At 41.9% G+C, this 24692-nt stretch overlaps 2 protein-coding genes across 3 annotated transcripts in view; both read right to left on the reverse strand.

Annotated features, from left to right (window-relative positions):
* ZNF385C (zinc finger protein 385C) overlaps window positions 1–24692 on the reverse strand; it is a 598456-nt gene that overhangs the window by 205437 nt on the left and 368327 nt on the right. The gene's annotated exons all lie outside the window — the stretch shown is intronic.
* Window positions 404–24017, reverse strand: C6H17orf113 (chromosome 6 C17orf113 homolog). The gene is made up of 3 exons (XM_069237671.1): window positions 23728–24017; window positions 17230–17752; window positions 404–6484 (listed from the first exon to the last, which is right to left on the reverse strand). The coding sequence occupies exons 1-3, from the start codon at window positions 23742–23744 to the stop codon at window positions 4925–4927; spliced, it is 2100 nt and encodes a 699-aa protein (XP_069093772.1). The 5' UTR covers window positions 23745–24017; the 3' UTR covers window positions 404–4924.

The following is a 24692-nucleotide window of genomic DNA, read 5'->3' on the forward strand; positions in this document are numbered from 1 at the left end:
ACTGTTAGAATTATGCACGGCATTGGTGCCTAATTTATGTAATCACAGGTGGCCTGAATGATTCTTAGAAACACATTTGTGTGACTACTAAATTGTACCAACGAGTTTTGGAATTATCTTTGAAAGGAATGAGCAAGTTCATTTGAGGGACATGTCTATGGCAGCTGACATAGTAGACATGTCTCAGTGACTCTTTCTGAGCCCATTCAGACTTCAGAGCACCAACCATTTACTTCAAAGTTCCCTCTATTCACACTCTATCTCTGAAAAGATAAACATTTACCAAAGCCTGCCCTTTGCTTTATCTTGAGATAACTAGGATTTATTTTTAAATGTTAAATCCTCTGCAAATCATTCTGAAATACCATCTTCAGAAGTAAATAAAGATGCACAAGTCCCAAAGTTATGCAATGTGAAACATTTGCTCACTGCTAAAGCTTTATTGGAATTGAACACTATAAAGTATTGGTAAAAAGGTGGTCTACGCTACAGAACATAGTAAAACTTGAAAAAATACCAATTATTTGTGCTTTGGAAGACACAGTGCACAACACAGGACATGTCATCATTTACTCAGTTACTAAATTTAAATGTAGTTTGACTTTGAAAACACAGCAGTGCTGTTGCAATCACTAACTCACTCTCTTTAGCCTATCGCTAAGCACTCTAGATTATTGGCGAACAAGGGAACAGATGAACAGAAAAATAAAGTGGTTTATCTAGGGACCCATAATGTGGAATTTGTGATTCGTACCCCACTCTCTAGGTAACAGCAGTAAATAATGTAACCAGTACACAAGTATACATCCTTGACTGAAAAGCAGTTCACTAAATGGCCAGACGACAACCTGCCATCAACCCCAATGCAATGAAGAGAAATATCCATTAAAGAGCAATTCATGTGTAGATATCCTATGCACGGAGTCCTGGTATTAAAACAACACTTTGGGCCTCATTATGACCCTGGCGGTACAGAACCGCCAGGGTCAACGGGGGCGGGAGCACCGCCGACAGGCCGGCGGTGCTCCCTTGGGCATTCCGACCGCGGCGGTAACGCCGCGGTCGGACCGGGACAACTGGCGGTCTCCCGCCAGTTTCCCGCTGCCCAAATGAATCCTCCAAGGCGGCGCAGCATGGGGCGGCGCAGCATGCTGCGCCGCCTTGGGGATTCTGACACCCCCTACCGCCATCCTGCTCCTGGCGGTTCGCCCGCCAGGACAGGATGGAGGTAGGGGGTGTCGCGGGGCCCCCGTAAGAGGGCCCCGCTAGTATTTCACTGTCTGCATAGCAGACAGTGAAATACGCGACGGGTGCAGTAGCACCCGTCGCACCTTCCCACTCCGCCGGCTCGATTACGAGCCGGCTTCATGGTGGGAAGGTCGTTTTCCCTTGGGCTGGCGGGCGGCCTTTCGGCGGCCGCCCGCCAGCCCAGGGGAAAAGTCAAAATACCCACCGCGGTCTTGCGACCGCGGTACGGTATTTTGACGGCGGGACTAAGGTCCGAATGAGGGCCTTAGTCCTGGCTTTTACCTCTACTCACCTGAGTAATTTGAAGGTGCATCGGTGACAAGCAAATGCAGGATGTCAGACTGGTCTGAAGGACCAATGCTCTCTATCGGACACCTTCCAGGAGCAACAAATATACCCATTACATTTTCTAAAATGCATGCAATATTACACAAAACACTACACCGTGGTGAAAATAAAAGGCTCACCAGGTACAAATGGCTTCTAATAGACCCAGGCAGAGGGTTTCGATACTGGCCTTTGGGCTAGATCTGTGTACCTGAACAAAACAAGCTAAATTAATAAAATCACCAACTGAAAGGAACTAATACCATGAGGCACCAATAACCAGTCCTAAGATGCAGCTGAGATCACCATATTTTAGTGATTACTTAAAACGTCTCAACAATACTTCTTTTTTCAATCTCAGATGAATGAAGGGCCATGTTTGCAGTTCCAGAATTCAAACGTGCAAAGCAGCTACAAGAACACCCTTCCCCGGGCATTCAACCTGCTGCAAAATAGAACATTCCGAATAATCATAAGTAAAATATTTTGCTTTCCCCAAATGTTCTAGAATAGTGTACATTTCATTCTAGAAGTGAAATAAAATGGCTAGCAATATTAAAAGATCATTTAAAAGCCTTCTGAGATAACCAAAGGGCCGGGAAATGCTTTTGTTTGTTGAGCACACTGAGTGACATGCATCAATACCTTGGATGCTAGCATGTGGCCAATTCTGATCATGGATCTGTGCACCCACGAATCACTGTTCCATGACATTTTTGTCCACTGAGACACGTTAAGCCCAAATTCTTGCAGCTGAGAGCTAAAACCTTTAATACCTTTTTTGAGAAAACAAATCTTGAAATTGAAATGTATGTTCAGCCAAAAAAAATACAAAAGACAACAGCATGAGGTATGTCCAGGCCAAATGAGATGCCCAAAAGTATCCTCTGCAATCAAGAGCATTGTTACGACTACACTATCAAAGTTGACACCTCTAGAGTCTACAGTGATCATATGAAATCTCTGATGATTTAGTCTCTACACAGCTTTAGATGAAAAAATCAACAACTATGTTTAGACCTTCAGTATCGAGGGCTGTCCAAATCAAATCAGCAATGTTGAGAGCAATTTTCAGGCAAAACTTTTGAGGGTGAAAGGCAGAACTAAGGCTTAATCACAACTAATTATTGATTTACTGTTATACATGTTATACACAGTGGGTGATGTAAACAAGGACAATTTTGGTATCTTTCTTTGGTTGCACACTACAGGAAAGCTCAGATTACAAACACTATTGCTTACAAAGGTTTCCTATAAGATTCTGTTTTAAAAAGAATACAAACATAAAACTGTTTTTGGGCGTCAGCATATTATACAATTTGAGCAGAACTTAAAACATGTTTATCAACTATTGCATTGGACCCATTACGGAAGGTAAGTGTGATCTTTTTTTGGAATCTACGCTTAATATATACAGACAACTATTGCATATATATTTCTGTAGAAATACAGTACACAGTTTCCAAAAGCTTAGCACATGATCATGTTTTACTCAATATTTGGAGCATCTGTACTAAGACTTAAAAGAGAAGCACCACTAAAATGCACTGGAAGAAGGCCCTCTCTCGGCACAGATGGCAGCAGAGTCAGTTTAATAGAAATGCTTTACTGAACAAAGACTTCGAATAGCCTCAGCCAGAAAGTTAATCAAGCTAGACAGTTTAACTATCAGAGTTCATTAGTAAACAAGCCAAAAGTGGCCATATTTCCATTTATACAGGAAAATCACAAAAAGAATGGTCAGCCCAGACAGGGTCCATAGTCACCGCAGAACACACCCATGTAAGCCTGTTCTTAGATTTAATAAATCTAACAACCCTGCCTGCATATCTGTGGATAACCGTGTAGGGCAAAAACAAATGCACTTCCTTCATGCATAAAAAACTTCAGCTTGTGTTACGTCATCCATTTTGGTACAAGGCCCCAAATAGTGTGGCAGAACGTGCCAACAAGCCAGGAACTGACTTTTTAAGAAAGCTGAGATAGTGCTTACTATTACAGACTTTTCTATTACACCCAATGTTAGGGGTAGACGTGGTTTGTTAATTACAGTGCTGAGGGGGGGAGAAATGTATCAGTTATCCATTTGGTCCCTTTTCAATGTAACAATATATGCTTTGCACCCCAGATTTGACAGTCACTTTGAAAACTTTTGTGCATTTAAAATGCTTTCATTTTAAATAGGGCATTTTGAAATTGGAGATTAAAAATAGCAGTGTACAAGGCGAGCCACATGTGTAAATATATGAGTGGGTCCTTTAAAAAATAAATCTATCCTCTTCAGTAGAACAGAAAGGGATGATCTAGCCACAGTTCAATCACTACTTAAAGCCATCCCTGCATTACCAAGCATATTCTGAACATATACAAGCTACTTCATATATTTGATATTTTAGAAGAAACCTAAAGGAAAAATTGTGTTTGAAAAAAAAAACTAATGGAAAAACGTTTAGTTGAAAGTGCATTTTGTTACAAAGAAAACGCTCCAGTGAAACCATAATCAGACCATCACAGTATTAAGAACTATATGTAATATAGGTATAAACTGTATAGCAAAAACATCTGCCTTAAAATGCAACAAGCACTTTGACCCAATATTTCACAACGTTTTTGCAGAAAGATAAGATACATTTGAAATGAAGTGCTCTCAAACAAAATAAATGCAACCAAAATAATTGAAAGGATAATTTTCAAATCATAAGATTTCGATCATAATATTTCAGCAAAAGCCATTATGACCATTCTTTCACTAAACTAACCAATCCCTTGTTTATCAATTTATTTTCCTAGAGACACAGAATGGGTAAACCCCTTTAATGCATAAGGACCTAGAACTCTGGAACCGATTTAGACAAAATAATAAAGAAGTTCCTCACCATTAACCTTGTGATGTGGGTATATCTCAGTTTAGGCACACTTGGTCAAAGATGAAGGCAGCATAAATGGTAGAAGGCATCTCTCCATTCTCACAACGCAGGAGAGAATTACCCTTCTTCTAAACTACTAACAACTATTCTTGTGGCTGAGTAATAAATCCCCTTAAGTGGACATGGCATGGGATAGGAGGGTTCAAAAAAATCTAAACCACCACTCTTGATCAAAGGAAGAGCTGTTTCCTCCTCCATGCCCCCCCCCCCAAAACAATTAATATAGCCTGGAATGTTGAGCGGCAACTACAATGTGACTCACTTGGCCTTTTTTCCTTCTTATCCTGTGCAGTGATTATCTAGTACATGGGTAGTGGCAGAGAAGCACTAACATTTTTTCAAATTATGTTTTAAGGCAATAGTCTACAAACCATGTCTACTTTTACTCTGGATTTAGAAAATATTTCATTTGACCTAATCCTCTACCCAAGACTGTGCATATTAATTTCTGTTCGTTGTTTCATTTGAGACATCATCAAATTAGAGTGCTTTATATTTTCAAAGTATTCAATTGCTGATGCAAAGTTAAACTTCTCAATGCTTGGTCCGTCCACCACGATCTTCATGGCACTGGACAAGCCTTCCTCAGATGTGTACTGCCACTGGCTGTGCTTCAAAACCTCTTTGGCCATGTTCATCTTGTCAAAGAGTGCAGATCCAATGGGGAGGACCAAAGCAATTGCAGCCAGGACAGCAAAATCTGGAAACAACTCATGCATTTCTGAGTTTGAATACACTAGCTTGATACACACATCTCTGCAGGACAATTGGCTGAGGCTGAACACAATGCGCTTGAAGAGAGGAAAATCATTCATGGCTCTTTCACAGACCACCATACGGGAGTAGTACTGTAATAAAAGATGCAGCTCTTTGTCTCCATAACTCCCGATGTCTTCAAATGTCTGGGGGTAACATCTCGGGCTGAAGATGGTAGAGAGTGCACTGACCACATCAAGCACAGGGTTAGGAAATCTGTCCTGCAAGTTCACACAAACACTTTCCAAATAAGAGCCTTTCAGTTGGTCAAAGTTCTCCACGTCAGCTTTTAAGCAGTTCATTAGCTCAACACCCTTGTAGCACATCCTGCTCTCACTGACATCCCCTGGATGTTCATTCATCTCATTAAGGAACTCTTGGAAGTTTTGGCCCCCAGTTCTCTTTTGAGCCAGCAGTGTTGCCACCGAGGCAGCGACAATGGGTTTCACCATAGAGAGATCCAAGTCCTCTATCTGGAAGAACAGGTTTAGTTTCTGAAAAATGGGGAGAATATCCAAAAGGACTTTTGTGAAAGCCACAAACTGGAACTTTTTCAGCTCTTCACATAGCCCAACAGCCATAGGCGATTTCTCAGATTCACTTTCAAGAAGAAGGACCAGTGTTGGCCAAGATGAGTCAATGGTTTCAATTGCTGGCAAAACAGAAGTCCAGTGAATAGGTTGTGGACCCTCTAAGTCAATGCCACATAAACTAGGAACACTCTGTAGGTCTTCAAGGCTGTGACTTTCCCCTTTCAAATTTGAATATAGTCTGAACATTGCATCCACTGTGCTTTCATACTTCTTGACATACTCATTATTTAGAACACTATCAGCAGGAAACAATGAGCCACTGTGGAACAAACAGTGCATTTCCGTTAACAGTGGACAAAGAGACCTCAGCTTGACTCCTGCACTGTCTGATCTATGAGACATCAATGTGGTACCCCCAGAACTAAGCCAAGCCAGCTTCATTGTGGGGACACCGAAGGAATGCATGACTTCTACAACTTTGTCTGCCAAAGAGACGGATTCACAACCAGTCAGTTTATAGGTGCCCAAGAAGGTAACAGAGAATTTTCCATCACAGGGAGACACTGTTGCTGAGAACATTACAAGTATTCTGTGCTCCATGGAATCTACATTTTCATCCACCACAAGTCCAATGAAAGGAGAAGATTTCAATCTTTGCCTATCTTCCTTGTGAAGAACTTGAACAATTGCTGCCTAAAAGCGATCAATAAAAAGTACAAAACATTAAATCAATGAGTTTTGTTGCAAACAAACATAATAAATGTATACTTTACTATTTTATGTGATATGAACCATGCAGGACCTGTGTCCCCCAGACGGTCTCCTGTGAATATAACTGTATGAAGGAATGCAATGTATTCAATATAACTCTGAGGGCAATGTAATCAAAGGGAGGTTATTAAGGGTCAAACAAATATTAACTTCTATCAGTGTCAGTATTTTAGCTGCACAATTAAAAGCAACCAATTACTCAAGCTACACCTCATATACTATTTATGACAATGGAGCATTCTTTTAAACAATATGCCTCCTTTACACTCCAGTGTATCACTGTTCCAGCCAGTGGTGTAACATTACCACCTACAGTGCAAAGGGGGTCCCAAGCTCCAGAGGTGTTACACAAGCCCCTGCAGTGCAATGGGGCCAGAATATCTCTAAGATATATTAGACTGAGGGGCCCTTCATCACATTTTGCAGGGGGTGTGGGGTCCCATCATTTTGTGTTATACCACTGAGTGCAGCCATTCAAGGTCAATTACATTTATAGTATTTAAGCCCTCAGTCGTGCCATCTGCTGAAGAGTGCATTTTGTTATTAGTACCATCAAATAGTCAGTGCCTTGGAGAGGACAGTTCCCCACCATACTCTCACAGAGCATTGGAGATTTTCAGTAGTGCTGCTGTCACTAATAGTAAGGATTCAGTAAGGCTTTCAGAATATTCAAAATATACAAAATTGCAGCGATCAGCCTTTATGAAGTTGTTGCCAACTTTGAAACTCAAACTGAAGTTTGGCATTAGGTAGTGTTAAGATCCCAGCACTAAAAACACCAGCTGTTAAGGTTCCTCTTGTAGGAGACTACAAATGTATTCCCAGGGGTGTATGGCCACCACTTAGTTAGCTCTTCTACCACAACCTTCACAGTTGCAAAAAGTAAAATGTTACTTACCCAGAAGGCATCTGTGCATGGCATGTAGTGCTGCAGATTGTCATGCTTTGCATTAGTCTGTAATCTAATGTTGGGCTAAGAGTGTTGCAAGTTGTTTTTGTTCGAAGAATCTTTTCAAGTCACAAGATCGAGTGACTCCTCCTCTCGGTGATAGTGCACATGGGCACAGAGTCCTTTGTTATATTGCTGTTTTCCTGCAGCAGGCGGGTGAGATAAGGAGTATGTATAGAGAGCAAAGAGAAGAGATGTCCATGCAGTATATATATATATATATATATATATATATATATATATATATATATATATACATACACACACACACACACACACATACACACACAATAGTCACATAAGAATGCTACTACAACGACCACAGGCTTCCGACAGAAGAAGACAGTGAACTTCACGACGGGGCTGGCCAGGGGGTCCTCTGCACTGCCCCTGCTAAGTGCATGGGAGTGCACAGGCACCCCTGGGGCACCCTGCATCCCATCTCCGCCAGCCTTTACAAGGCACAGTTACCGCTATGTAACCGCTGGCGGAAAGCGGGGCTGCCCTGGCGGTCCGACCTCTGCAACGGAGTCTGGCTGTGGGGAAAAAAAACTGGTAACTCAATTGATTCATGTGAAATGGTGAAACTACCTTTGGAAGGAATTTAAGGATTATCTTAAGAACTACCCTATCTTTGTGTAACTGGAAGAATGGTTCTTCTATAGTTAGAGCCTGTATTTCACTTACACATCTTAAGAGAAGTGATAGCTACTAAAACGGCTACCCTCCATGAAACAAACTGCAAAGAACAAGAATGCACAGGCTCACTCGGTGGACCCATGAGTCTAACAAGTACAATATTAAGGTTCCATGATGGAGCTGGAGGAACCCTGGGTGGAATGACTCTTTTGAGGCCTTCCATGAGAGCTTTAATAACTGGAATTCTAAATAAAGAGATATGTTGTCTATTTTGGAGGTAAGCATGTAGAGCTGGCAAATGACGTTTAATAGATGAGTATGCTAAATTGGCCTTTTGTAAATGTAGCAGATAACAAATAATGTCTTGAACTGAGGCTTTGAGTAGATCAATGTGTTTAGGTTGACAATAACAGACAAATGTTTCGATTTTGCAGCATAACACAGTCTAGTTCTAAGCGTAAGCAAATATCCCTCACCAGTTCATCCATAGAGCATTGCTCTTGGACTGAGGATGTGGGTATCTGGATTGCATAGTACTGGCATTTTGAATTTCCTGCAGTGGCAAAGAGGTCTATTTGTGGTGTTCCCCACCACTGAACGTGTCGATGAAGAACTTGTGGGTGAAGTTCACATTCGTGGACTTGTTGCTGTATCCTGCCGAGGAGGTATGCAAACTGGTTGTCGACTCCTGGGAGATATTTTGTCAGTAAGTGAATGTGGTGGTGAATTACCTATTTCCAAATTGTCTGAGCAAGAAGGGACAACTGAGACGAATATGCACCCAACCCCTGTTTCTGTAGCTAATACATGGCTGTCATGTTATCTGTACAAACTAGAACCATTTTGGGGAGAGTGGTGGCACAAAAGCTTTGAGGGATAGAAAGACTGCTTGTAACTCCAAATAGTTGATGTGAGAAGTTTGTTGAATCGGATCCCATTTGCCTTGTATTGTGAGGTTGTTGAGATGAGCTCCCCAATCGGTCTATGATGCATTGATAGTCAGAGTGACTTGAGGCACAGGGTCTTGAAAGGGCCACCCCTTGGGAAGGTTGGTGGAATTCCACCACTTCAGAAAGCGGTAAGTCTGGCGGTCCAACAACACTAGATCCTGGAGATTACCCTGTGACTGAGACCACCGAGTAAGCATTGAGAACTGCTCCCAGATAGGGCTATATCTGTGCAGGCTGCAGGTGGGATTTGAGAAAGTTGAGTGTGAATCCCAAGGTGTGGAGAAGGTCTACTGTGTACTGAGTAGGACGCTGACATTGTTGGATTGGACTGGCTTTGACCAGTCCATCGTCCAGGAAAGGGAAGACATGGATGTGTTGTCTTTTGAGGAAAGCGGTAACTAACGCTAGACACTTTGTGAATACCTTGGGAGCAATTGTTATTCCGAATGGTAAAACCTTGAATTGATAGGGTATCTGAAGTATTTGTGATGTGCTGGATGAATAGGAATGTGAAACTATGCGTCTTTCAGATCTAAAGCTGTCATGAAGTCGCCATGCTGTAAAAAGGGATTTACATCTTGGAGAGGGACCATATGGAAATTCTCTGAAATAATGCATAGATTGAGAGGTCTGAGATCTAGAATTGGTCTTAGTGACCCATCATTTTTTGGCATAAGGAAGTATAGGGAATATACTCCTAACCCTTTTCTGTGACAGTGGAACTGGCTCCATAACCCCTCTGTGAAGAAGGGATTGTACCTCTTCTTTTAAAAGAGTAAGATGGGCGCGTTGAAATTTATGAGTGCGAGGGAGAATATTTGGTGGAGTGGAGGTGAGTTCTAGAGAGTAACCATGTTGGATAACTGATAGAACCCATTGATCTGTGGTGATACTGAACCATTGGGGATGGAAATGGAGTAGGTTTCCCCCAACAGGAAAGGTGTAGGCTGATGGAAGGTGTAAGTAGTCACTGGCGTGTATTTGAGACAGAACCTCTAGAGGATGATGTTTTACCTCTATCGTTTGCACCTCTGTAGGTACCTCTAAAGGACCCTCTACTATAGAAATGTGTGCCTTGTTTGGTTTGGGAGGCAGAAGGCTCAGTAGATGAAGTTTTGAGGCCTCCCTTAAATCGTGACCGGCAAAAATTATCCCTGTGTGGGGTGGTAAGTAGGGCCCCCGAAGCTTTTGCTGTATTGGAATCCTTTTTAAGCTTTTCTACTGTGGTGTCAACCTCGGGGCCAAAGAAGTGCTCTCTGTCAAAAGGCATGTTGAGAACTGCCTGTTGTATTTCTGGCTTGAAGCCTGAGCATCGGAGCCAAGCATGCCTCCTTATATATGCACTGGTATTTAATACCATGTGCTGCAATATCACCTGCATCAGTGGCGCTCCTAATCGAGTTATTAGAAATAGTTTGGCCTTTTGAAACTATTACCTGTCCCCTTTTCCGATGTTCCTCTGGGAGGTAATGGAGAAGATCCTCCATCTTGTTCCAGTGGGCCCTGTAATATCTTGCCTGTGAATTGGCAGCTTGTGCTGTGCAGCCACTCTTTATCCTGCTGCATCAAGATGTTTGCTCTCCTCAGGGGGAGGAGCATCTCCTGTTGACTGGCTATTAGCACATTTCCGTGTTGTGCTGACAACTATAGAGTCAGGAGGTATTTGTGATCTAATAAATATAGGGTCAGAGGGTGCTGCCTTGCATTTTTTTGTCAACCTTTGGTGTAATAACTCTGGACCTAACAGGTTATTTAAAAAATATCTGTTGCATGTCTAAGGCAACATGAAGAAGAACTGACTTTCTTTGTGTCGTGGTGAGTGTATCAAAGAGGAAATCCTCTTCAATAGGATCAGTATACAATTGCATGTTATGGTATGTAGCTGCTGGTGCAATGACCTGTTGGTACGCAGTTGTATCTTCAGGAGGTGAAGGGTGTGCCAGGTACAAGTCAGGGTCATTGGGTAGTATGGGATCTGGATCATATGGGTCAAAATCAGGTGGAAGTTTGCCTAAATCATCCCCATGGGCTTGTGGTGAGCCCTGTGGAGAAAACTGTGGCTCAACAATAGGTGGAAGAGATTGTGGAGGTGTAGGAGGAAGTATAGAAGAGTGAGGTGGAGAAGGCAGAGGTTGCCCTGGGGCCTTGCCCTTGGAGACCTTTTTGGGAAGAGAGAAGTGTCCAATGTCTCTTGAAAATTAAGTCTCCTCTTGATTGGGACAGGGGGAGAAGCAAATATTTTCCCTGTTCACTTTTGCATGTGGAGCTGGTGCTGAGAAGCGTCCATAATTTCAAGAATTGTCTCCACTGGTAAAGCTGCCTCTGAGGAATGAGTGGAGTCTTTGGAAGACAGCATTTTCAGTTCCAAAGTTTTCAGAGTTGAAGTCTTACTTTGAGCAGAAGATGTCCACTCTGAAGTGGATGAGGGCGATTTCTTTTTCAGAGCCGAAACATTTGGTGTGAAGGGTCAATTCGATCCTGAGCCTGTGTGGGATGCTGTTGAACTTAAGGTTGATGCCGAAGACAGCTTGGACTTGGCAATTTTCAGGGCCAAGCAAGAAGGCAGGGCATCCGAATGTAACTTTTGGATCCGACCAAGGCCGTAATACAGTGGTGGACTGACAACCTGTTTGTATGTTTTTTTGAGAATCATTGTATGGGAGTTCGGGGCTGATGTACTTACGGCTTGTGCTGAGGTGAGTGGCTGACTTTCGATGTCAGATTCAACATCGGACTCCAAATCTTTGATGGAAAGGGCCATCTCATGTTCGATCTCCTCCTGTGCTTCTTCTCCGAAAATATCTGGAGTGCAGTCTGGTGTCTTCAACACCATCTCCAACCGACACGCTCTTTGGTACCGGAGGGTCTCTTGGGATCGAAAAGACCGACAGGCGTCGCAGTTCTCTTTATGTTCTGGGGATAAGCACAAGTTACACACCAGGTGTTGCTCGGTGTGTGGGAATATGGAATGGCATTGAGGGCAGAACCAAAATTAAGTCCGTTACATCAGCCCTGCATACTCTATCACCAAGCAGCGGAGTATGCCCAAGAACGGCTTTGGCACCCTGAAGGGCCGTAAACTGACCCCCTGGCATAGAAATTCAGGTTGAGTGCCTTAGATTGTGAAAACGAGATCGAAATATCATACTATCGTTGAAAGAGATATAGAAGAGACAAGTTCGAAATAGACAGAGTCGAGGAATACTGGAGCAAGATGAAAACACATCCGAACCAGACGGCAGAGAGAAAACAATCTAACAAAGGACTTGATGCCCATGCATCACTGAGAGGGGGAATCCCTTGGTCTTATGACTCGCAAAAAACTCTGCGAACAAAACCTATTTGCAACACTCCAAACCCAACACTAGATGGCGGACTTATACAAAGCATGTGTAACTACAGCCACACATGCCATCAAACATAGATCTTCTGCTTATAAAGTGTTCTGCTAAACTGACCAAAGGATTACTGCAGCTAGAGACTGATTTTCAACTGTTTCAGCATATGAGGAAATAGATCATAATCATATGTGCAGGGCATGGAACACAACCAATGGTAACGTTGCTCGATTTTGAAAAAATGCTTTTTTTTTTAAACATGTTTAAAAATGTTATGCGTTTTTAACAGATTTCTTTTTCAATCAATACACTTCTTTTGTCCCCCATCATAGTAATATAACGTTTTCTCTGCTCAGACTCACCAAAGCTTTTTATTTTGCTACATTTTACCACCAACTGATCTGTGACATAACTTTCTTTCTCTGTGGCACAAGGAGTATCATGGGATTAAAAAATCCAATTATCATATTCAACCTGTCTGCGGTAAAATAGGACATTCACTTATCTCAAATGATTGGCTAACATCCAAGAATGACTGAAATTAATTTGATTTAAAAAATGCATGCGATATCATGTAATTAGGAAAAAAAATTTAAGAATTAACTTGGTGTTAGTGATCTTCTGCTAAATCACTCTGACCCTGGTAGTATATCTCCTAGACACACATTCCATTCTTTTACATTACTTATTTACTTTCTGGCTCCTCTAAAGAAGGCTAAAACGTTGGTCGAGGAATTATAGTTTTGCGAGGGTTTCAGGTATGCAGTTACAGGGAGTGCAGAATTATTAGGCAAATTAGTATTTTGACCACATCATCCTCTTTATGCATGTTGTCTTACTCCAAGCTGTATAGGCTCGAAAGCCTACTACCAATTAAGCATATTAGGTGATGTGCATCTCTGTAATGAGAAGGGGTGTGGTCTAATGACATCAACACCCTATATCAGGTGTGCATAATTATTAGGCAACTTCCTTTCCTTTGGCAAAATGGGTCAAAAGAAGGACTTGACAGGCTCAGAAAAGTCACAAATAGTGAGATATCTTGCAGAGGGATGCAGCACTCTTAAAATTGCAAAGCTTCTGAAGCGTGATCATCGAACAATCAAGCGTTTCATTCAAAATAGTCAACAGGGTCGCAAGAAGCGTGTGGAAAAACCAAGGCGCAAAATAACTGCCCATGAACTGAGAAAAGTCAAGCGTGCAGCTGCCACGATGCCACTTGCCACCAGTTTGGCCATATTTCAGAGCTGCAACATCACTGGAGTGCCCAAAAGCACAAGGTGTGCAATACTCAGAGACATGGCCAAGGTAAGAAAGGCTGAAAGACGACCACCACTGAACAAGACACACAAGCTGAAACGTCAAGACTGGGCCAAGAAATATCTCAAGACTGATTTTTCTAAGGTTTTATGGACTGATGAAATGAGAGTGAGTCTTGATGGGCCAGATGGATGGGTCCGTGGCTGGATTGGTAAAGGGCAGAGAGCTCCAGTCCGACTCAGACGCCAGCAAGGTGGAGGTGGAGTACTGGTTTGGGCTGGTATCATCAAAGATGAGCTTGTGGGGCCTTTTCGGGTTGAGGATGGAGTCAAGCTCAACTCCCAGTCCTACTGCCAGTTCCTGGAAGACACCTTCTTCAAGCAGTGGTACAGGAAGAAGTCTGCATCCTTCAAGAAAAACATGATTTTCATGCAGGACAATGCTCCATCACACGCGTCCAAGTACTCCACAGCGTGGCTGGCAAGAAAGGGTATAAAAGAAGGAAATCTAATGACATGGCCTCCTTGTTCACCTGATCTGAACCCCATTGAGAACCTGTGGTCCATCATCAAATGTGAGATTTACAAGGAGGGAAAACAGTACACCTCTCTGAACAGTGTCTGGGAGGCTGTGGTTGCTGCTGCACGCAATGTTGATGGTGAACAGATCAAAACACTGACAGAATCCATGGATGGCAGGCTTTTGAGTGTCCTTGTAAAGAAAGGTGGCTATATTGGTCACTGATTTGTTTTTGTTTTGTTTTTGAATGTCAGAAATTTATATTTGTGAATGTTGAGATGTTATATTGGTTTCACTGGTAATGAAAAATAATTGAAATGGGTATATATTTTTTTTTGTTAAGTTGCCTAATAATTATGCACAGTGATAGTCACCTGCACACACAGATATCCCCCTAACATAGCTAAAACTAAAAACAAACTAAAAACTACTTCCAAAAATATTCAGTTTTGATATTAATGAGTTTTTTGGGTTCATTGAGAACATGGTTGTTGTTCAATAATAAAATTAATCCTCAAAAATACAACTTGCCTAATAATTCTGCACTCCCTGTATGTCATCAGGGGAAGTAGGTGCAACACTCATAAAACGCCTAAGAAAGCAGAAGAAAAAAAATCATGATTGAGTAAATATGTGTATCTGGTGACATATCTTGTTGCACCTGCTTCAGGAGCTGTAGTTGGAAAGTTATTCCTGAGTGAGTGGAATGCCTTGCGGACCAAGAGCAGATTAACTAATGGTCCGAAACTCCACAATAATCAAGTGGGCAATCACGATGAATAGTAGTGCAAGTTGACACACACCAGTATTTGTGTGCTGAGAATCTCTCTGACTGCTTTGTAGCATCTGAGAGAGAATCGACTCCAGGGGAGCATTTTTATTGTTTTGTTAGCCATTATCGAACAATTATCTGTAGGATTTCATGAGTAGGCAAAAGGCCATGGATAATGCGAAGAGGCTAGTATGGTAAATCAGATCTGTGTAAAAATAAGTAATTCCAGAGTAGACAGAAGTAGCATTATTGCTCGTCAAGTTACTGCCTTAACCCATCCTTTGTGGTTCCAGTCTGGTGACCACATTTACTTTGATGTTGTCATATATTTACTAAACTTACTTCCTTTCTTCCTGTGGAATAGGGGACAATTGTATGCAGATTTACATTCTTTTAGGTAATACACCCAATGTGAATTTATTACAGTCATATATTTTGTATTTTAAGTAGAATATTTTGTTTAAAACAGTCAACTTCTAAAAGTTGAGTAAGTGTGTTGAGTGATTTGCGTGCAGCCTTTGTAGCGTAGCCTGCGTTGCCATGAAACAAACGGGGAACACAAAATGAAGGGGCTATTCCAGTTTCTGGTCAAGAAAGAAGAAAAGAAGCTATGGTTCGCAAAGAGCTAGCCTTTATAATACCCAGTTTTTTCCATACTACTTTATATTTGTTGATTACATTTTCCTGGAACATTCTTTGGTTAAATATTCCCCTTTTTAAAAAAGCCATTACTGCATTTAACTATTTTTAATTTGGCAGTTCCCATAATTATTTATTGATCACTTCCTTAGATTTAATACTATATTTTCCACCATGAGCTAAGTCTCCTTTTACCATGCTCGTCCTATCTACAAAGTAATATAAAGGGATTTTGATTTCTGTTGAATCAGTTTTTGGTTTAAGTTTTAATTTTTTTATGGATTTTACTAATGATACTACTAATCATTTATGTCGGGGAAACGCAAATTTGATTTAACACACAAATGATTTTCAGCAATAATATGATCTGTTTTCCTCAAAGCTCCATTCCAACAACAAGCTTCAGCTTAAACGTTTATGGCCTAGATGAGGCAGGAAAAGACCGGCTGGCTATTTTCACATTGCCTTGCGTAGTTTGTCTGGTACAATTAGAAAAAGCGGAAGATATTTTGTAGATGAACAGCTAGAAATTATGATGAACAACAAAATGTTTTTTAAAAATGAAAATATTAAAGATAGATAAGGAGTATCAGGATAGAGGGAAAGAAGGCACACAATAAATAGAATGAGGAAGGACTCTAATGGGTGGAGTGGCGATCCCTAAAAGGGGAACATCTGTCCAGACAGTAAGAAGGCGTCTGAAGCAAAATTTGGAAGTTAATGGGAAGGAGGAGCAGAAGAGGGCAAGATGAACAGACAGTTGAGAAGTAGAGATCAGGAAGTGAGGGGCAACAGCATGAGGAATCAAGGTGTGACAGTTTCAGAGTACATGATGCACTTTTTGAAATATGCCAGGCCAGAGAGGGCCCATTGAAGGAAAGGTGCTGTCTCTCTTCCCTCACAACTGTGTTTAAAGGGACTATTTCTTACCTATTGTGCAGTGTTGACCTAAAATATACATTTTACCTCGTGCCAAAAGCGTAGTTGGAAGGTAGAGGGAGGGACAACCAGAGACTGACCTATTTTTCTAGGCACTCAGGCCATAGGGAGGGCAGAGGCACATAAATTAGAGGAGCCCTCGATAGGGTGATAAACGCTTGGCCTCGTCCCACGGGCTGGTTCTGGGAGGCCCTTATACTTGGACTTCAGTGGCAGTGGGAACTCAAATGTTTGAAGTGTCGGCATCTCAGCCAAACCAATAAACCTACAGCTTTAATACGGCACAAGAGATTGCAAGAGGTGTGTGTTTAGTAATTACATTTTTGCTTTTACCATCAAATGTTAAGGTCATTAGATTATAGGGACAATAAGCTGATTAGACGACCTATTCACACAAGATATGGAATAGCCTGAGAGCAATGAAACTACAACATTTTAGTCCCTCATTTACCCCCAAAGTGTATCTACTCCTGGAATGGAAAGGTTAGATACAAGAGCACCTCTTTGGCAAAACATATGTTCTTAACTAATATATGTGTTAATTTGCATCATTTCAAATTGCTGCTATACAACTAATAGATGGAGTAATAAAATCCATTTGGTAAAGGAGTAGATCATGATAAACAAAACATACACTACCATGCAAAAGGTTCATTACACACCTGCATGTCGTTCATGCTGCTGGGGTGGTAGTACGCATTGTTTTCGGAGGTCAACAGCGCTTGGCACATATTGAGCTGCTGCAGCTCCAACAGGGAATGGAACTTCTCCACAGCAATCTGCTCTTTGGTCATCCAGTACGCAGTTGTCAGTGTGGCCACTTTGCATGGGTTCACTTCCACCTTGATGACTGTCTTAAAGTCCTGGGGAGCGTGCAGTTGTGATTCGAAGGCCAGCTGGTCCATGTTAACAGCCAGTGCCTGACGGTGGGCACCAGAGGTGACGTGCCGCAACAGGGCATGACGCTGAAAGTTGTCTGTGCCCACTGTGAAGGCATTTTCTGCTTTGCCATGCTTGTTCTTCACAAGCGCTTGCCGGCATTCAATGCAGAACATGAGCTTGCGCTCATAGTCAAACTCCAGCCAGGTGAATTCCTTCTTCCAATGCTCGTTGAAATACCGCTTGCATTTCTTGTTCGAGTTTGAAGTCTCGCCTGCTGGCTTTTTCCCAGGAGACACCATACTGCTGTTGGTAGGGAAATCAAACACTACGAATGAAGCAAAACGTTCCCAGGAGGCATAGCCTGTTTGCATCTTATTTAGTAAGGTCTACTTTTGCTTCGAACAGTTGGGGATGGACTGGGCACAAAAGAGCTGGAGAGGAATTTAGCTTCATATTTTGTGTATGTTTCCTTTCTCCTTCTTAGACAATATCTCTAATTATGTAATTCAGATTACTGATGTGGGTGTGATTAAACAGGGGCAGCCTTTGCTTGCTTTCAGGCTCCACCCCCATACACCACAGGCAAAAAAATGTAAACAAACTTTTTTTTTTTTTAAACGCTTGGGAAACAGTATTGGCTAGTAGCGGAGGTCATCTTTCTAGTAAATGCCAAACTATCACTAACAGTGTATATTGTAACATATAATTTGATTAAAAAAGAAAAACATTTTCATAATCTTTTATGGATTGTTATGGGCATTTAGTCCCCGCAATTACCATTTTTTTCCAAACTCTCAATTAGCATCAATAAAAACAGTCACAAGAGCGCTGTACTGTCCGTCTGTTAACATCTTTAAAATAAATTCATTTTCGACTCACCACCTGGAAAATTATCCTCTGGTTTTAGATAATCTACTGTGGTTAATAGGGAAAACGTGGTTATACTCTGAGCACATGTAAAAACTCAGCATTCAAGTCCTTCATTTTATAACAGTTAATATTGTAGGCTTGCTCATTATTATTATATAAACTAGGTACTTACCCAATAATGATAGCTCTTCCCTTCCCGATTGTTCTTCATTTTTAAAAAATGGCCTCCCACTCCCAGTTATACTGTATTACAGAAGTTCCTAATCTTCTAACTTCTGTGAACCAGACTTAATAATTACTGGATTTCAGGAACCCCCCAATGAATCATTTTTTGAATAAGTTCATGCCTACTGAGTCATTTTTGAAAGTTGAGGTCCCAGCCTAAGCAATTTCGACCATTTTAACTTCTAAACAATACGGACAAATTAGAAAACAAGCATTCAAACAAATACATAAATGGTGGGGTGTTTGATTTATTTTACAAATATAATGCATTTAAATGTTAATGTTATTAGGAAGGGCAGAGTTTCTCTAGATTCAACAGAGGCCAACTGCTGACCACACCAGGGCCACTCCTTCGCACTGGCGTAAGAGTGCTGAGCCAGCAGCAGAAAAATAAAACAATAGTTCACTGTAGTTGTATTTTTCCTCTGCTGGCTTAACCAGCAGCATGTGAAGGGAGGGGTGGGATTGGGCCACGGGAGGAGGGCAGGTGGAGGAGGGAGTGCACCTAAGTGCGCATGTGTGTTTGGCAGGCCGTCTCCGGGGAAACTGCACAGGCCCCAGAGTTGTATCTGAGCAGTAGTCCAAGCTGCTCAGACCGGTCCAGACGCTGCTTTCATGCTAGCTTTAGCATGAAAGCAGTGAAATGATTGTTGGAGAGCCTGTGCTGGTGTCCCAGTGAATGTTGCGATACCACATCAAGGGAAGAGGAGCGACGCGGCTGGAGACGGCAGCGGCTGTGAAGGTAAGCTTATTTTATTTTAACCCTCCCTCATCTGTCTCCACTTCCCCCTTCCATCCTTTCCCTTGAGATTTGCGGCAGCTGCTGCTGGTCCACACTATATTCTGTTTGCTGTACTTCCTCTGCTCCCACAAATCAGTCTGAGTACACCAGCTTAACTTTTAGCTGCCAATTTCAGATCCTTTCACATTTACAGAACTTTAGGTTTTAGTTTTACTTCTTTACTTATATATACTTTATAAATCTATTAATATTATGTGAAATTCCAAATAGACAGGAGTCCGTAGACCACACGTTATGAACTTCTGCTCTACTGTATTACAGAGTTTCAACAGTGCGTTACTACCTCTTCTAGATCATCACGAGTAATAACCACTCTTGTAGTGCATGGATGGTAGAAGGGTATTTGTTGCAGTGTTCTCTATTTGTGGCGAGTTATGTCCTTTCCAGACAGATCATGATGACTTGTAAGGTAGTCTCACATATGGGGTGGTGAGAGAAATATGAAAATAGCTTTGCAGGCTGTATATACAAACTACACATACAAACAGATCAGGGTTTGGTCAAATAATCACATGCATGTTGATGCTGGGAAAAGCCAAGTCTTTATTGGTCTTCTGAATGCTCAGGGATTGCTGATGGTTCTCTGTGGGAGTAAATTCTACAGCTTGCATTTCTAGAGAGATGGGGTTTCCACCTATTTATGCCTTTCTGAAAAATTTGAATTTTTCCAGAGTGGTGCCGCTCTCATGCTTCGGTTCCTACTTTGATTGTATAGTCAGATTTAAGAAGGCTGGACCCATCATACTGATGGCCCAGTGTGCAAAGCGGAGAGTTTTAAATGATATTCTTCTTGCCACTAGTAACCTGTGTTGTGCCTTGAAAGTAGAGGTAATGTGATGCCACGTGTTTAGAATTAAGACGTGCCCAGCTGCAATATTATGGATTATTTGAAGTATGCCAATTAGTTTTCTAATCTGTCCAAAGTGGAGGCTATTTGCATAATCAAGACATGTAGGTGGCGTGAAAACCAATATGTTAAATGTTGGCGCACTTTTAGCCAAAATTTTATGAAATGTGCAGATATCCTGAACTGGTGAAATCCTGGATAATGGTGAGAAAGATTAACAAAATGTAATTCTAGTGGTATGAGCAAGTGGAAAGTCAGATTGCTTTTTGAGTGTCTTGGCCTACAATGTCAATGTTTTGAGTGAGGTTTCTGTGGTATACATGATCTTCTTTGAGAAGTAGAAGTTCCAAGTATGCCTTGGAAGAGAGTAGCCACTGGAGGAATACGTACTAGTGACCCTGGCTGTCAAGAAATTGAAGCCGGTGCTCTGGGAAGCTGTCAGAGTCGCTAGTGGGAGAGTGGCCACATAGTTGGAGATGCCTGATGTGACAAATTATGCGATGACTGATGTCCTGGGATGAAGAATCTGAAGTCTCCACCACTGGAGGACTTACTTCCCTGGCAGGCGAACCTGCCTTGCAGCTCTCCAGCTCTGAAGTGGATAAGATCTGTCTAGCCTTCAATGTTCTGATCCAGGAAGCTGAAAGAAGAAGTTAATCGATGTCAAATACTTTTTAGACAGCAAGGCTTCTTTTACTGTCAAAAGCCTGGACGGCTCTGATGCTGAGTGGTGCTTCAATGGCAAGCCAGCTCTCGGTGGCAAACATGTAGACACTATATGTGTCCTTAACATCGCAGATGTTAGTGGGAATTCTGAGTCCTCTTTTCGGATCTACCCCTAAGGAAGTCCTCATAGATGGTGGAAGAGGAGATCGCTTTTCTACGATCTTCGTATATCTAAAAAAACGATTTAAGGCGCTAGCTCTGTTTTCCATGAAGGCGGAGTTTTACCCTGTCCTTAAGGGTCATCCTGGAAAAAGTCATGTAATGTGGACACATCTGGGTGGAGTGAATCTGGTAAACATGATACAGATGTGTCTCATTCTCTTCCTTCTTTCTGCCACAAAGGGCACTTCACAGACGGCATTTCTGTGGTTAAAAAAAAAAAAATAGCTCCAGTCAGGAAGCATTCAAGAAACACTCATGCACAAAAAAGTGTCCAGTCAATATAGTTTCCAAAAGGTTTAAGCAATAAAAAGTCTAAAAAGACCGATCACAGTGATCCACTTTAAAGGAGCTGGAAAAAAGCTGAGGTAACTTACACTAACTGGGAGGATAGGATACTTGTAAAGTGTACTTCCATACATGAATAATGTCCGTTTACTAGTCTCTAAAAGATGCAGCCTATATTCCCTACATTGTCAGTGTTTTTCATTTTTCTTGAAAAGAGGTTTATGAAAAAATTTACCTTGAAAATCTGTTTACAAAAGTGACAGATTAGAATTAGTCTGTTATTTTTAAGAATATAAACAATCTACATGGAGGTTAACACATAATGTAAGTTATATCATAAAATAGTTTATTAATGTATTTTAAAAAATGCTTAGAGATTTCAGTGGTCAGCAGGATTACTCAGTGCTTACGACTATCAACTGAAATCACCAAAAGGAAAACAATCACAACACGAATCTACAACACTAGTAATGATTCTTGAAAATAACTGAAAATTACTTTAAACAAGACTTTTACACCCGATAGTGCTGCTATGATCCCACTGTTGTTCTTTCTAGACCATACTCCATCATTATTTCAATCTTACCCATCCCCAGCCTTGTTCCCACCTACAGGTGGCCCAGTGACCCAAGCAAGTTCCACTACTCCCATTCAGGCCCAATCGCCTTTGTGGCCACCTGGAACCAGTGTTTTGTAGCTAGGGTTATACTTTATAAATGCAACACATATGGATGTTTGCACTGTGGATGCCCATGTAATCATACGTTTGTGTCTATAGTTAATCTGTAAAACTGCTGCTTGTGATACATCTGCTCTTTATGTTGAAGGGAAGCATGAACTGTTGACGCCCACATGGTGTCCACTGAGAGAAACTTGTGCATGACTAGATGCCACTGTTGCTGCTAGGTCTCATGCCCTAGTGTGTAAGCAAAGATTAGGCTTATGATGTTGGAATAAATATTACATATCCTTGTACTCTGGGATACCCCATCACCTTGCAGCCTGGGGTACCCACGCTCTACAGCCAATCATTTTCAGCTATATTGTAGTTAAAAAGATGCTCACTGAGCTTCCTTAACAGAAGTGCAAGCGTCCCCTTTGCTTGCTTACATGGTAAGCATACCTCAAGTGATTTTTTCATCTCAATTTGGTATTCATTCAGAGACACTGGGTGGTGAAAGAGGCGTTGAGTGTGTAAATATGAGAGCGAGATGTTAATGCTACCCACTTGTGGGTCAATTGTAGAATGACAATTTACCAACCAATAACCAGTGTGTTCTAAATTGGAAACGGGTAGCTGCACTATTGCGCCAAGCAGTAAGCTACTTAAAAGCTGTAAACACTGCACTTGCAATTTAAATGTGCTTTGCCCAGAGGCCTCAAAATGTGATTGCATCTCATGATTAATCATTCAAAAGCAAAGCAATATGACACGAGGATGACTCATTTGACTGAACAATCCGAGGTTGGTACATTAAGTAACAGTTTGAGTAACAGTTGCTTGCAGAGCTTTCAGTCGATAGAAGTGCAATATTAAGGACTATATAAACCGAGATTATCTCAATATTAGAGATAAAAAGTGGACGTGATGAGCTTGAGATATCTGTGGTCAAAGTCAAAAAGGGAGAAACTGAAAGACACAGATAGTAAACAATTCATATGTTTACGTGCATGACGCTGCTCCTCTCGTAAAATAATAAATGTATACATCTAAGACTATCTTTTTGGGAATGCAGTTTGCTATGTGGTAGCTCCATAGGAGCGCGGTCGATGGGTGTTTAAAGCAAAAGTCGTCGTATCTCGCGATACAAAGTCACTCCATATCACCGGGACGCTGGGTGTTCAGCCTGGATTTTTATTAAGCAAAACACTGCTTCCTAAGACTTGACGTATTCTTTTAGAAACAAGTGGGCTAATATACCGGAAAAAAATGATGTGCAAGAGGATTGCACAGGACAGAAAAGTTGTGGCATGAAGATATCTGCTAATCCTACAGGTATCAGAACGGGGTTGTCCTCCTTTAAACGGAGAACTAATACAAGTCAAAACAAAAACAAAACTTTAAAAAAAAAACGGTGGCGGGCTACCCGTTCTGTGGCTAGTTTAGTATATTTAGATTTAATAAAAAGTATTTCCAGTGTGGTCGTTTCTGAACCAAACGTGTGTCTGTCGCACCGCTCTTGTGTTATAAAGTTAAACAGTGGGGAGTTTGGGGCGAGAAACCGGGACCATTGTCGAAATCCGGGTTGCCCAATGAAACGCCGAAAGGATTACGGCAAAACAAAATCAACGTAGTACACTTCGGATCTTACACAGGATCACACTACCCTGCTGCCCACATGTTGACGACCCGATACATACCACTGAAAAGCTGCCATTAGATGGAATAGTTGGGAGAAAAAAAAACTTCCCGAGCCTAAGAGAACTGGAGAAACGAAGGCGCTCCTGCCCTTTCGCCGCGGTGTCGCTTGGCGGGGATGTTTTTGGGCGCCTCCGGTTCACAGGCTTCTTCTGGGGCTGCAAGCAATCCCGGGCTGTAAACGCTCTAGAGACAAAGAGCTGGCGCCTCCTGCATACACTCAGCGATGCATGGGGGCCGCCATCTTCTGAGCTCCGTCTGCCTGCGATACTCCGACCGCTGCTCTGGGGGCGCCTAGCGGGAGTCGCAGGGAGCTCTTCACGCCACAGCGAGTCTGGGAAAAGGGAGCAAGGTCACTGCCAAACTCTTCACACAGCTCCAAACATCAACGCGACAAAATGAAGGGACGCAGTTCTTTTCAAAAGAAGCAAGACTGTAATGTTTAAATGAAACGACGCAGATCTGCAGGCAGAAAAAGGAGTACTGGAGCAAGCGAGCTTTTAGTAGGACAAAAAGTAAACAAGAGCAGCTGCATTCTTGGCTAGAATTGTGTGGCCTGACTAAAAGGCAAACCTGCCAATGTCCCCCCCCGTCACATGCGACACCTTCTCCCAGTCCTGGCCTTTTAACCTACTGCACTTCACACGCTAGCATTTGTGAGCCCGTGCTTAGACTGTAAAACGGAACACTATAAGTCCCAGAATGCTACACCATACTGGCTTCTTGATTACAAAGGCCATTACAAAATTACCACCCATGCATGCACACGCAGGTGTATGCAGTCAGCATCTGGAATTTTCTTTGCAATCATATAGTTTAAAAAAAAACACATTCTAGTATAGCCGCCACAAGCATACATGACAACATACCCGATTCAGGCGGGATGGTCCCGACCTTTAAAGCAAATAGGGCTTGTTTCAACAGCCGCCCTGCCTAAAACTGCCTCCCTTTTAACGTTAGTCAACGG

Source organism: Pleurodeles waltl, chromosome 6 (genome assembly GCF_031143425.1).
Source record: "Pleurodeles waltl isolate 20211129_DDA chromosome 6, aPleWal1.hap1.20221129, whole genome shotgun sequence".
NCBI classification, from domain to species: Eukaryota; Metazoa; Chordata; class Amphibia; order Caudata; family Salamandridae; genus Pleurodeles; species Pleurodeles waltl.